The sequence below is a fragment of the Plasmodium cynomolgi genome, chromosome 4 (assembly GCF_000321355.1).
Source record: "Plasmodium cynomolgi strain B DNA, chromosome 4, whole genome shotgun sequence".
In the NCBI taxonomy this organism is placed as follows: Eukaryota; Apicomplexa; class Aconoidasida; order Haemosporida; family Plasmodiidae; genus Plasmodium; species Plasmodium cynomolgi.
Window position 1 is genome coordinate 105190 of NC_020408.1, and position 13651 is coordinate 118840.

Below are 13651 nucleotides of genomic sequence, written 5' to 3' on the forward strand. Positions count from 1 at the left end.
TTTTTTTTTTTTTTTTTATGAACCGTTCAGGTAATTTTGACCTTTTTTTACAAAATTTACATTATCCTGAAAAAGCTGGAAATCCGGAACGTAAACCTGTTTGACAACATATACGTACTGTGCGCGTCTTATGTGAACAAAATAAACTCCATGTTGTGGTAAGGCTGGAGGGAAGCGCGATATGGCATCCGATTCGAGTTATCAGTGTATCGGCGCCAGCTGCACGGTAGAACATATCACCGATCATTGAGTCTCACCGCTTCCCATCGCTTCCTATTACTTCCCATCGCTTCCTATTACTTCCCATCGCTTCCTATTACTTCCCATCGCTTCCTATCACTTCCCACCACTTCCTATCACTTCCCATCGCAGGTTCAGCACGTACCTCATCATCAAGCGGATGCTCATAGACGAGTGCGAAATTAAAATCATCAAGAAGAAAAAAACCTTCCTGATTTTACCCATTTTCATCGACATTATAAAAATCCTGGACGTGTACGATGAAATTATAAAAAAAACAAACATAAGTGCCTTGGTCAAGTTGTACGAAGAGCTGAAATTATTTCTCCTTTTTTTTTTCCACAAGTTGCTGTACAATTTAATAACAGAGCAGGACATGCTTCCGCGCAACATTTTTAAATACCTCCAAATTAATAACAACATCGCATCCAACCGGAGAAGGAGAAGTGGCAAGGGGGACGATTCCCATAAGAGGGACTCCAGTGAACTGCACAACAGCTTTTACAAGTACACCAATTCGATCAACGAGAATTTCGTTTTTTTCTCATTTTTCGAAAATTTTTGCTTGTTTAATACTTTCACCGAAAGGGAAAAGACAAACGATTTTTATTCCTCCCTGTCCCTTTCGTTCAACTCAATAAATTCGACCAGCTCTTCCAACGAAAATGACCAAGGGAGAGGTGCCAAGTACGCAAAGGGGCATGTCGAATCACCTGAACTAGGCTATAATGATGCCTTCAGACAAAATGAAGAAAGCGAAAAGTCGTCCCAAATTATAAGAATGCACAAACACAAAATTGACATCCTTGATATGCAATATAATCATTTCTTCATTCATAAATACAAAAATGAAAATAAATTTATTTTACTCATTAAGAGTTACTTCAATGATTACTTGTGTGCTCTCGTGAACAGCTTGTACATTTACTCGAAAATTATTTACTCCGATAGGAAATATGGTGCAGCTGACTGTAAAGATGATGGCGGTCTTGATGAGGGGTACCACAAGGAAGGCAGCAATTCAGGGACGGAGAATCAGCTAAACCGAAATGAAGAGAGACACAAAATGGGACAGCAGAGGGGGGATCTCCACGAGTCGTCCCCCTTGGTGGTCTCTTCGTCAGCACTGTCCTCAGGCCCCCCCGGTGAGAAGCGCCATGACGGTGAGAAAAATTCCAGCGTAGATCGAAAATTGGGCACAATAGTATTGGACGCAGATAAGATGGCCCCAATCGACATTGGCGCCACTGACGTGACCACGCTCCGAGCGGGCCCCGGTGAAGTGGGCGAGTTCCACCTGATCCACAGGCAGAAGGTGCAGAGGCAAGAAAGCAACTCGCCGAAAAGCAAGGGGAAGAAAAGGAAAACAGGAAAATTCCCCCACGCACACACAAAAATTGTAAACGTTTTAACAAGCTTCGTGGAGGTAATATACAAAAATATATTCAAAAAAGTGATCAAAAAAATACACACATGCAAAAGCATAAGCGATTTGAAGCTCTATTCATACATAGAAAAAATATACGCAAATGACACGTACTACTGCTTAAAAAAGAGGTTAAAAAATTTTGCTTCGTTCTTTTCTTCTCCGTTACGCTCAAAAATTTAATTAAAAGTTATGTATATAAAATAAAAAAGGAAAAAGTAAGCAAAAAGAATTTGGAAGATTTCCAGTCCATCATCATATACGACACGTGCAGCTTTATCAAAATATACAACCAACTGAGTGAAGCCAATTGCAAAGATTTTTTTTCAAATAAATACATCAACTTCCTCGTGTATGTAAAAAACATACTTACATTGCCCCGGCAGAAACTGCTACTCTGTCCGGTTAAAAACAGACACTTTTTTTTCTACATAAAGAGTAAGCGAGTGGACATCCATTTTGACAGCTTCGTGGAAGAGTGCAAGTTGAAAAATCAGCAAATGAGCGGTGAAAAGACTCTCCCCAAATTTTGCCAACAGGATTATTATGTACTCCCAAATAGCAGAAATTCGCAAATTTCTCGAACCAAGTATTATGCAGCCGATGAGGCAAATCAGCTGGCAGATCATCCAAGGAAAAACATCCTTGAACAGGCCATTTACAACATATTTCAGTCTCTCAATCCGTTCGGCAAACTGCAAAGGAGAAGCGATGCGGATAGCTACTCCGGATGGGACGCTAATCAGGAATACAGCTCCATCAAATCTGTCCACGATAGGAGGAGGGGAGACCCCTATGACAGCTCCATCAGCGTCGACACAGACGGGTTTATCGAGGAACGGAAAAAAAAAGGAGTGAACAAAGAGGGAAGAAGAAGGAAGAAAGAAGAAAAGGAAGAAGAAGAGGAAAAAAAAAAAAAAAATTATGAACATGGTCAGGTGGAAAGTGACGCGGAAAGGCGAAATGGCCCAGCTAGCCAAAGCGAAATTATGAACAATTCGGGAAGTGAAAAAAAAAAATCGGCCACGAGTTCCCGCACGTCGGAGGGCGAACAATGTGATGGAGTCACCGCGCAGGAGTCCCAGGGGAGCGTCTCCAGTGAAGAGAGTAAAAGCGAAGACGACAACTCAGGTGTAGAACGGCACTCTTATAACGAACACAGCTATAGGAGCCAATCCGACGTGAGCAGCCTACACAGCGGAGATCTCGAAGAACAGAAGTCCACACGTGGGAGGTCGAGCGGCAGCCCGTTCGAAATGACACCGGAAGAAAAAAAATACTGCATGAAGGTGTACATGAAAAATTCCAGCGAACAGTTTGACAGAAAAGTGATGATTTTAAAAAATGACAAAATTTATTTTTACAACTCTGAGTATGCCATATCATACGATTCCTTCTACTTCCTCATGGAAATAAAAAAAATATACTCGTGCGATGGTTTTTTCGACTCGCTCATCAATTCGCAACGGATAAGTGTCGTCAACTCCACGTACTCCTCCACGGAGGATGAGGAGTTCTACTCCAGGAGCGCGGGCAGCCTTTCGTCCGAGAGCGGCTGGCAGAAGTGTGGCTTCGATGCGAAAATAGTTAGTGCGCGAGAGGGTGCCCAGGGGGGGCGGCCAGGCAGAGCGGCCAGACAGAGCGGTCACTGTGAGGAACGTGTTTGCATCGCGTCTGCATCGTGTCTGCATCGTGTCTGCATCGTGTCTGCATCGTATCTGCAACGTGTCTGCATCGTGTTTGCGTCGTGTGTGCAGTGAGCGCCTATCGGCGTGGCCCGGTCTGACGGAGCTTCCCCCACATGTGAGCGTCTCCATGTTACATCCCAAGTCCTTCTCCTCCCCACCCTTTGCAGATTTTCCACAACTCGCTGCGCAAAAACATACAGCTCATGTTCATTGATGAGTCATACGAAAAAATGGTGAGCAGGATTAACAGCTCCTTAGTGCACGAAACGGACAGGACATTCGCATACGCACACTTGAGTTACGATGAGGGAGTGGAAAGAGACCTCCTCTGTCACTATCTGCAATTAATTGTGAACGAGCAAGGCGATAGTTCTAAAAGCTTCAGTTCCAATGACAGCAACAGTGCGTTTGCAAATGGTGAGCCAGGTGGGGGATCGAGCAGCGACAGGCAGAGTGACGCGCCAAGTGATGCACAAAGTGATAGGCGTTGTGACGCGCACAATGGCGGGTTCGTGGAGGAGACGGAGGAGGGCTCCGGCAGGGATGCCACTCGTTCGTACGAGAAATTCCAGTCGAGCGAAGAGGGGGAAGTCCAGCACAGCGCAGGTGAAAAATGCGCACATGAGAAGGGCACACATCAGACGGGTGCACGCCCAACTGGCGCACGCGATGGAGAAAACCTGCTGAACCAAATCCTGGAGGAAAACCAAGACCTTCTGCAGAGGAAGAAAAATGAAACCCAAGGAAAATTGAAAAGGTATCCAAATTTAATCGAGTACAAGTGTTCGTCTAGCAGCACCGATATTTATGTAAGGCAGAGAAAATATTTTGCCAAAAAAAATAAAAGTCCGGAAGGAAAACAAAATGAAGCTTTTCAAAAATATCGACAAGAATGACATTTACAATTTGTTTTACGAGGAAATTTGCAGACTCTGCAAGAACAAAAATAACAACATTTCCAAGAAAAATTCGGACGACCTTTTTTTCCACAAGTCTGTGAATAGGCTGTACCAGACGGCCAACCTGGGATAGCCCGCCCCGCCAGCACATGTATTATACATATATGTATATATGTATATTATATGTGTATATGTGTGTATATGTATATATAGGTATATATGCGCTTGTGTGTTGCGTTGCCGCGTGACACCTGCACACGTAGCTCCCCCGCGAAGCATTTTTTCTGTACCCACGCACACCGCGGAGAGGGGTACACGCCTCCCCCCGGTGCCCCTTTTTTTTTTTTTTTTCTTTTTTTGTTTGTCTCTAACGGTTGTTTGTCCCAAACGTATGTTTAACGAATTGACCTCGCTCGACATATGTGGTTGAATTTGAGGCCGTGAATCTCGATCACATAACCATGTTAATGCCCTACTGGACCGCGCGCTACACACATCACGTGAAACTCCCAATCATCCCATGTGGTAGACACGAATGGTGCCTCTCTCCCTCTTCCGGGCGTACTTCACCTTCAGTTTTTTTTTTTTTTTTTTTCCAATTTGTTAAATAAAATTTGTTACGTATGTACAAAATGGAAAAAAAAAAAAAAAAAAAACTATTGACATGGAAACTTTAAAAAAAATAAAAGGTGCGAGGAAGGGGCGACTTTAAAAACTAGGGGAGGAGCAGGAGCAAAGGTAAAAGCGAAAGCAAAAGCGAGCGTAAAAGCAAAAGCGAACGTAAAAGCAAAAGCGAAAATACAAAAAAAAGGAGAAAGGGAAATAATTTTACGCTTAATCATCATCTTAATCTTGAATTCGAATTCGAATTCGAGTTTAAAATGGCCTCAGCTTTGGTCTGCCTTTACTTTCATTTTTGCTAGGGCCCGTTTGGTCGCGCCTCGTTTGACCTTTGCCCCTCTCTCCTCAGGGCGTGTTGTGGTCGCAGATTTTGTGCATCATTGACACGAATTCTTCAAAGTCGATCTGAGGGGGGAAGGGGGGCAGTCGCGGTGGTGAAGCAGGCGCGTTGATAAGGGGGGAGGGTTGCACAGAGAAGGACCACGGAGCAGGGAGCACGGACCACAGACCACGGACCACGGACCACGGACCACAGACCACGGACCACGGACCACGGACCACAGACCACGGACCACAGACCACAGACCACAGACCACGGACCACAGATCACAGACCCCGTTGTCCCTCTCCCACTTGACGCGCACTCCATCCTTACCATGCTGTCTTTGTTTTTGTCCGCCTCCTCGAGGACATCGTTCCACATTTTCTCGCTTATGGAGGTCAGGCCGAACAGCTGAGGGGGGGGAGAGTGGCGGCGCAGATGAGAAGCGGGGTGAAAGCAGAGGAAGCGCGCACACCAGTTGACACACGGTGGAGTTATCAATGGGGTTGACGCACACGCAGTGCGAAATCCTCACAGCGTAGGCACAACATGGCGTCATCGCGCCGGCGCGTCAGCACGTCAGCACGTCAGTACGCCATCATGTTCTGCTGTTTTTTTTCTTTTGTTCGCTCCTACGTTGGCCAACTCCTCCTTGGTTATCTTGCCACTCTTGTCCGTGTCGAACAGGTTGAAGGCGTCCCGCAGCCTCTCCTCGCTGAACAAAATTTGCTTGTCCATGCAAACGGAAATGAACTCTGTCGGGGGGGGGGAAGAGGGTGTCAGAAGTGGGCGTAGAAAAAGGGTGTCGGAAGAGGGCGTAGAAAGGTGTCGGATGAGGGCCTCCGAAGAAGACGATGGGGGAGGGGCCCCATGAGGGAGTGAGACCAAACGGAGGTAACCCGCTGCGATTGACTTGGTGGGGTGGGGAGAACAGCCTACCTGAGTACTCGATGTATCCGTTCTTGTCAAAGTCCACCTCCTTGAGGATATTGTCTACCTCTTCCTCGACGTTTTTCAGTTCACCCAGCTCGTTCTTGAACTGCAGGGGGGGGGAGGGAGAAGGGCGGCGAAACGGTTATCATGGCGTAGGGAGGCGACGAAACGGTTATCATGGTGTAGGGAGGCGGCGAAACGGTTATCATGGCGTAGAGCGGCGGCGAAACGGTGCGAGTAGGAGCTCTCCAAGAGAAGTTCCCCCACCCCCAACTGGGCCTCTCCTCAGCTTCTCATCTACACCGCCGCTCAGCCGCACCGCCTCTCAGCTACACCGCCTCTCAGCTTCTCAGCTGCTGAGCTTCTCATCTTCTCAGCCGCAGCGCGTGACTGCTTACGCTGCGCAGGATGTTATAGCCCTCGATGAGCTCGCGCTTATCCAGTTGGCCGTCTCCGTTCTTGTCGAGCTTCTTAAATATGTCCGTGAGTTCCTTGCGTTCCTCGAGAGTGGTGAGTTTGCTACCGATGAAGAGGATGGCAGCCTGAGCTAACTTCTGACTCCCTTCAAACTTCCTCATGTTGGACAAAGCCCCAAACAGTGTCTTCTGGTCATTCTTATTTATATTATCAGCATACTTCAAAATCCATTTACTATTTAGAGCCTCCTCAGCAGTTATCCTTTTATTGAAGTCGTAAGTCAACATAAATTTTATCAGCTCCTTAGCTTCATCACTTATGTTTTTCCAGTCATTAAAATCAAAGTAGTACTTCCCTTTCTCCACTTTTTTTATGATATCTTGATCGTTCTGTCCTCCAAAAGGAGGATATCCACAAAGGAGTATATACATGATAACCCCACATGACCATACATCACATTTTTCATTATATTTTTTTTTTAAAACTTCAGGAGCGATATAATAAGCTGTACCAAGTCTATCCCTTAGCTTATAATCCTTAGAAAAAAAAGAAGACAATCCAAAATCTACTATCTTTATGTTGAGCAAGCTATTCTTATTTTCTAGTAAAATATTTTCTGGTTTTATATCCCTATGTACAATATTATGCTTATGCAAATAACAAATACCACTCAGAATTTGTTTCATAATATTGGCAGCATCACATTCATCAAATTTATGTCTGTTAATAATTTGCTCAAATAATTCTCCTCCTTCATAAAATTCAGTTACCAAATAAAAATATTTTTTATCTTCAAAAACATCAAAAAGTTTGATTATATTTGGATGATCTAATGACTTCAATAAAGATATTTCATTATATATATCTTCATTAAAACTTTCTTCATTTTCCATAGTTTTATTTCTACATTCTGAATATCTTGTTTTATCAAATTGAGATTTTTTTATCACTTTAATTGCTTTTTCTGTATGTCCATTTTTTTCTCTACATAGGAGTACTTCTCCATAAGCTCCACTTCCTAATTTTCTGATTTTAAAATATGACTCTCCTATTTTTCCTTCTTTTTTTCTTACATACATTCCTGGATTGATTGCCAATTCATCTGATGTATTTCCATTTCCTTCTCGCAATTGACCTTGCTCGTTCATACATCCTCCACTTTTCCCTCGGAACTCATGTACACCCTTGCTTTGGTTGCACCCCATTTCGTCATATGTAGGGAGTTATCCAGCATGCGCTCATGGACCGACCGGCGAGGACACTCCCGCGGATGGGGGAGTCACGCAGGGGAGTCACTTAGGGGAGTCTCCTCGGGGGAGTCACTTCCGGTACTCACTTAGGGGACTCACTTAGGGGACTCACTTAGGGGAGTCTCCTCGGGGGAGTCACTTAGGGGACTCACTTCTGGTACTCACTTCCGAGTACTCACCTCGGGGGACTCACTTCCGGGACACGCGGCTTGCACAAGTCACAGAGCTCTGCGAAGGGAGGGGCGATCAGGTGGAGTGGGAAAAGCGTCTGCACGGGGGGACCACGCAGGGGTAGCAATAACGCAGGTTAGCAGATTAGCAGATTAGCAGATTAGCGGCTGAGCAGATTAGCAGATTAGCAGCTGAGCAGATTAGCAGATTAGCGGCTGGGCAGATTTTCCGATGCGCAGATTTTCCGATGCGCTCCCTGCCTGCACGCTCGCAATCCTCACCTGGCGAACGGGCGAGAAGCTAACGACGCGGACACGCTGCTGGCAGGTAGTGCTCCAACGGGGACGAAGGCAAACACGTGAACATGCTCATCCGTGATGCTGAAGCGTGCGGGGATAGCTCCTACACTCGGGAAGTCTTGACGTGAAAACTCGCGCTCGAAGTGTGTGCAGACATGCGCATATGCTTGGGTATGTGCTTGGGTATGTGCTTGGGTATGTGCGTGGGTATGTGCGTGGGTATGTGCCTGGGTATGTGCCTGGCTTTGTGCATGTGTACATACAGCCGCATGCACGTGTACCTTCGCTTCTTCCCCTAAGTGATCATTTTTGCGCAAGCGTGGTTCATTCGCGGAGGGGGGAATGTTAAAAGTTGCAGGAAATCTGGGCCAAGCGCAAAAGGGGGTGTAAGAATATTGGCAAGCCACTTCGCAAATTGGGCAAGCAGCTTCGCAAATTGGGAAAACCGCTTCACAAAATGACGAGAAAAATTATCGCATATGTAGAAACACACATACACAAATGGCGAGGTCACCATGTGCTATGGGAGAACCCGCGTGAACACGCTCATATATACATAAACGAGGAAGCGCTCATGTGTGCTGCAACATAATGGCTTAAAGAGAGAGGGGGGGAAATAAATTTTTCTAGCACTCAAAAAAGACAACAATTCAAAGGTACATAATTATTGCGCACTTTCCAATATGTACAAAAAGGCTTCTTGCACAGAAAGGGATATTTTTTTTTTTTTTTTTTTTTGCCCTTCATGAACAGCTCCTAAGGTGGGGGGGTGTTTTCATGTCAGCGTTTTTTTTTTTTCTTCTTCTTCATGGTGTGCGCAGTAATGCAAAGGGGGTTAAAAAAAGTTTGTTTCTTTTGTTTCGTTTGTTTCGTTTGGCTCGATTGTCACGTTTGTCACGCTTGTTGAGCTTCCTTTTTTTCCCCTTTTCAGCTCCTTTTTCGGCCCCTTTTTCAGCTCCTTTTTCCTTCCCTTCTCCTTCGCTTTATTTTATTTTTTTTTTTTTCCTTCCGCATGGCCAAAACCATGCCATCCCCACAGGTGAGAACAATACCAACTGTGTGTTGCGGGTTGCGCGGAGCTATGCTAAGCAAAAAAAAAAGGAAAAAAAAAAACACACACACACACCTCCACGCTGGCGCCAGATTATACTATTCACAATTGTGTGCGCGAGCGCAAAGGAGCACGGCGATTTTTCCCCTCTCCATGACGTACACACGTGGAAAAATATCAGCGCGTAGAGGCAACCTTGCACGCGAGAATGCCTGTAAAAATTATACCGCGAGGCTCGAAAAGCAGAAAAAGCGTCAATTATACAATCCACGAATCCAAAAAGTGATCGGTCAAAGGAGAGCCAAACACGCGAAAGGGGGTACTTGTGTCCCGCATGCAACTGTAAGGGAGCAACCCCCAAATCGAAAGTGTCCAACGCGGGAAAAAAAAAAAAAGGAAAAAGAGAAGGAAAAAAAAAAAAAGGAAAAAGAGAAGGAAAAAAAAAAAAAGGAAAAAGAAAAAGAAAGGAAAAAAAAAGGAAAAAGAAAGGAAAAAAAGCACAAAAAAGCACAAAAAGCACAAAAAGCACAAAAAGCACAAAAAAGCACAAAAAGCACAAAAAGCACAAAAAAGGAAAACCAAAACGACCTCCTCCTCGCAACTACCATTGATTTGAAACCCGCTTAACCGGTGCGTCAAAATGTGTAACACAGGTTAGATGTCACTTTGTAAGTAACCTCCCATTCCTTCCGCGCGCCCCCTTCCAATCTTTTCAAGCAATTTTTCCTAGCAAAAGGGGGAAGGAACAAATGGGAAGATAAGAACACGCACGAGTTACGTTTTCGCAAAAAAAATAGAACCAAGCGAACGTTTCACGACGAAGCGGCACGTTCATGCGTACCTGTATTGCTCAACAATTAATTGTGGTATCGACTTAGTGCACTTTCGGGAACAAAAAAAGGGGAGGGGGGATATTTTGTCTCTTTCACGTAGTAGGGATGATCACTCACACGGAAAGCGCAACATCGTATACACGCACGATGATGGGCATAATTCTCCAGTCGGCGGAAAGGACTGCACTTCGTTTTGGCGCTACCGTTGTTTACTGTGCTGTGGAAACAAGGTCACTCATCGTTCGTCACCAATCATTTGCCACTCATCGTTCGTCACTAATCATCTGCCACTCACCGTTTGCCACTAGCGATTTGCCGCCCATCATTATATTGCCCCCCAAATACACCACGGGGTGGGACAAAAGCACGACCCTTCCCTGCCTCACACATTACCAACACAGAAAGAAAAGTGCCGAAAAAATGACCAAATGGTTGCGCATGCACACCTCCACCGCTTTGTTCTCCACATTATGATTTTTAAAAAGGAGGAGTGCTCTTTTCACAAAAAAAATAAAACAAAATAAAAAATATGAACTGTTCAGGTGTTTTGCATGTCGTGCATAGGTAGGTAGCCAAAAAAAAAAAAACACATTGCACACGGAGAAAAAAAAAAAAATAATAAAATAGCTATTTTATTTTGGCTTGTCATACCACCCTTTTATAACCTTGCCTGTTCAGACACTTTTTTGTTGCAACGTTTTTGTATTTTATATTTTGTATTTTATATTTTGCATTTTGCATTTTGCATTTTGCATTTTATATTTTGCATTTTGCATTTTGCATTTTGTATTTTTTTTCCCTTTTCCAAATGGCTAACACAAATTGGGAATGGTTCCCCTGAGCTCACACGGGTTCCACCTCCTTTCCCCTTTCCTTTATTATCATAACTTTCCTTTTGGCATCCTCCAGTCTCTTCCTCTCACTTTCCACCCATTCGAAATCGTCAGGAGACATAATCCTCACCGTCAGGTAAATTGCAAAAACGCACCACCCGCAAATTAAAAAACCAGTTATGAACACCTTAAATTCGGTGGAAAAAACGGGGTTGTTTTTGTGCTTATACTTTTTAAACGTATTAATATCAATGCTTGTAATTTTATTGTCGGGTAAAGCTTTTTCTCTTCTCTTCAACTGAAGGAACCTCTTGTACTCCTCATCCATGTCTTTAACGCTTGGCCCTTGGGGGGGGTAGTACTAAACGGGGAGGGGGGAGGAAAATAAGGGATAAGTAACATATGCACGTCGTAGCCTGATATGCTCGGAGAATTTGCCAATTTGTGGTCCTTTTTATGTGAGTCACTCGGTAGATACGTGTGCGACGACAAGGGGTAGCGTCATTGTGTGCCGAAAAAATCACCCTCAACTGTTTTGCACAGATTGGCAAGTGGGACACGCCCAGCATGCACCGCTCCCTCCCATTAACGCAACATACGTTGGATATCTTTTTGGAGGACACGTAGCGAACTCCTTTGGGTGTGAAGGGACACCTGTTTTTTACTTGACATATAAAGAACCTCATTTTGAATTCATACACGCGTTTTTTTTTTTTTTTTTCCCTTATTTTAGCTATGGCTCCGTTCCATTGGTGTAACTTCTTCTGTATGTCGTTTGGTCGATCTGCATTGGTTCCCGTAAGCGTGTCCCGTGTGCGTTAAAAGAGGTGAAGGGACATTGTCCATGGGGACAACAGCGAGCTTGCTCGACTACGAGTTAAAAGAGGAAAAACGCAGCAAAACGTGGAAAGGCGTAGCCAATGGACTAGAATAAAAAAACGCGTGGAGGGACTGCCAAAGGGGGCCACGCAAATGGTATGCGCTCTGAGAGGCAGTAAAGCAGGAGAAAAAAAAAATAATAATAAAATAAGTAAAAAAAAAAAATAATAAAAATGAAAAAAAAAATAAAAAAAAATAAAATAAAATAAATAAATAATAAATAAATAATTCCCCGAGCGCATAAACCTTTCGAGCCTTCCTACGCAGCTTCACAAGTTCTCCCGTTTCGAACAAATTTTAGTCGTCCCTCTCCAATTTGCAGAATTACAAAAAAGAAAACACCTCAGGCGTAACTTTTTTTTTTTTTTTTTTTTATTTTACCCATTTGACTTTGCACAGGGGTGGCGCAATGACACGCGGGTTTCTTATCATAACAGTGCGCGGAAATAGCTCCTAACATGTTTGCTACCTCTTCGCAGTGCATCCCCAACTTCGGAAGAAAACGCCTCCTCCCCAACGTAGTGTCCCCCCATTGGCAGTAAGTATTGCTTCTCTACCCGCAAACTGCGAAGAGAGGCTATGTATATGTATATGCATGTGTATCAATGTATGCATATATATGTATTATGCATGTATATGTATTATGCATGTATATGTATTATGCATGTATATGTATTATGCATGTATATGTATTATGCATGTATATGTATTATGCATATGTGCACCCATTCTTACCATCCAGAAGGAGTCCCCCTCCAACGTGAAGGCGAAGGCCAAGCCAGCTGCCAAAATAACACAAAGTTGATGTGACAAAAAGAACTAGCCATGTTGGGTAGGAGGATTACACCCTTTTTAAATTTTTAAGGGAAGGGGGGTGAAGCGACTGGAATCGTTTACTGCTGCCCACAGGTGAAGTTAATCGCCACCTGGTTGGACCTTCCCCCGACAGACACTGCGCTAAGTACAGCATTCGTGGATTTGGGCATGACCATATCAGAATTATTTATTTTATTTTATTTTTTTTTTTTTTTTTAAATTCCTACCAGAAGAGAGGAACGACAACCTACGATTGGCCCTTCTCCACACCAATGAGACGCACTCCGTACAGAAACAAACCTACTACAATTTGAAGAGGACCTAACGGTTTAGCGTTCACCGAGGAGGAGGATGATGATGATGATGATGATGATAACAATAATAATGAAGCGTGCATAGTCGGTGTTGCCTAACCGTGACCAACACACACACACCATGCATATTTAGAAATCGGCCCTCTGAGATAGTGGCAAAACTTATCAGGAGTGACCTCCTTCCTTTGTTGCCACGCAATTACCTGATTCGTCGTTACCTGATTCGCCATTACCTGATTCGCCATTCCCCGACTCGCCGTTACCTGATTCGCCATTCCCCGACTCGCCATTACCTGATTCGCCATTCCCCGACTCGCCACTACCTGATTCGCCATTCCCCTTGGCTCTCCCCCCGGCGGGACTCTGCTCACGATTGAGGTTGCCCCGTAGCGAAGGCGACCCGAAGTGATACCACCTGACGATCGCAGCCCAATCGCATCCCAATCGCAGCCCAATCGCAGTGCCATCACAACCTAGTCGCACCCCTTCTAATTGGGAACCCCCTTCCACCGGCACCCCTGCCAAACGACTGCCCCCCCTCCCTTTCCAAAATGCTGAATTTTATTCTTTTGCAGAATAGGCAGGGGAAGACACGGTTTTCAAAATGGTAAGTGAGAGGCGTTAGGAGTTGTGCAGATGTACAGCACTTCTCATCCTGT

At 44.5% G+C, this 13651-nt stretch overlaps 3 protein-coding genes across 3 annotated transcripts in view; 1 reads left to right on the top strand and 2 right to left on the bottom strand.

Moving 5' to 3' along the window:
- The window catches only part of PCYB_041270 (hypothetical protein), a 5868-nt gene extending 1482 nt beyond the window's left edge, over positions 1-4386 (top strand). The window contains exons 5-9 of the mRNA XM_004225278.1: positions 31-152; positions 373-2112; positions 2167-3252; positions 3522-3960; positions 4169-4386. Of these exons, the coding sequence (XP_004225326.1) occupies positions 31-152; positions 373-1849 (1599 nt within the window). The 3' untranslated portion in view covers positions 1850-2112; positions 2167-3252; positions 3522-3960; positions 4169-4386. The remainder of the gene's footprint in view (positions 1-30; positions 153-372; positions 2113-2166; positions 3253-3521; positions 3961-4168) is intronic.
- An 833-nt stretch (positions 4387-5219) lies between these two features.
- Positions 5220-7439, bottom strand: PCYB_041280 (calcium-dependent protein kinase 1; the record flags this gene model as incomplete). The annotated part of the gene is made up of 5 exons (XM_004225279.1): positions 5220-5279; positions 5530-5607; positions 5833-5951; positions 6136-6235; positions 6528-7439. 5 exons carry the CDS (start codon positions 7437-7439, stop codon positions 5220-5222), a joined length of 1269 nt encoding a protein of 422 aa, XP_004225327.1.
- A 3554-nt stretch (positions 7440-10993) lies between these two features.
- PCYB_041290 (hypothetical protein) lies at positions 10994-12034 on the bottom strand (the record flags this gene model as incomplete). Its single annotated transcript, XM_004225280.1, has 2 exons — positions 11583-12034; positions 10994-11344 (listed from the first exon to the last, which is right to left on the bottom strand). Exons 1-2 carry the CDS (start codon positions 11667-11669, stop codon positions 10994-10996), a joined length of 438 nt encoding a protein of 145 aa, XP_004225328.1. The 5' UTR covers positions 11670-12034.
- Positions 12035-13651: the final 1617 nt, after the last annotated feature.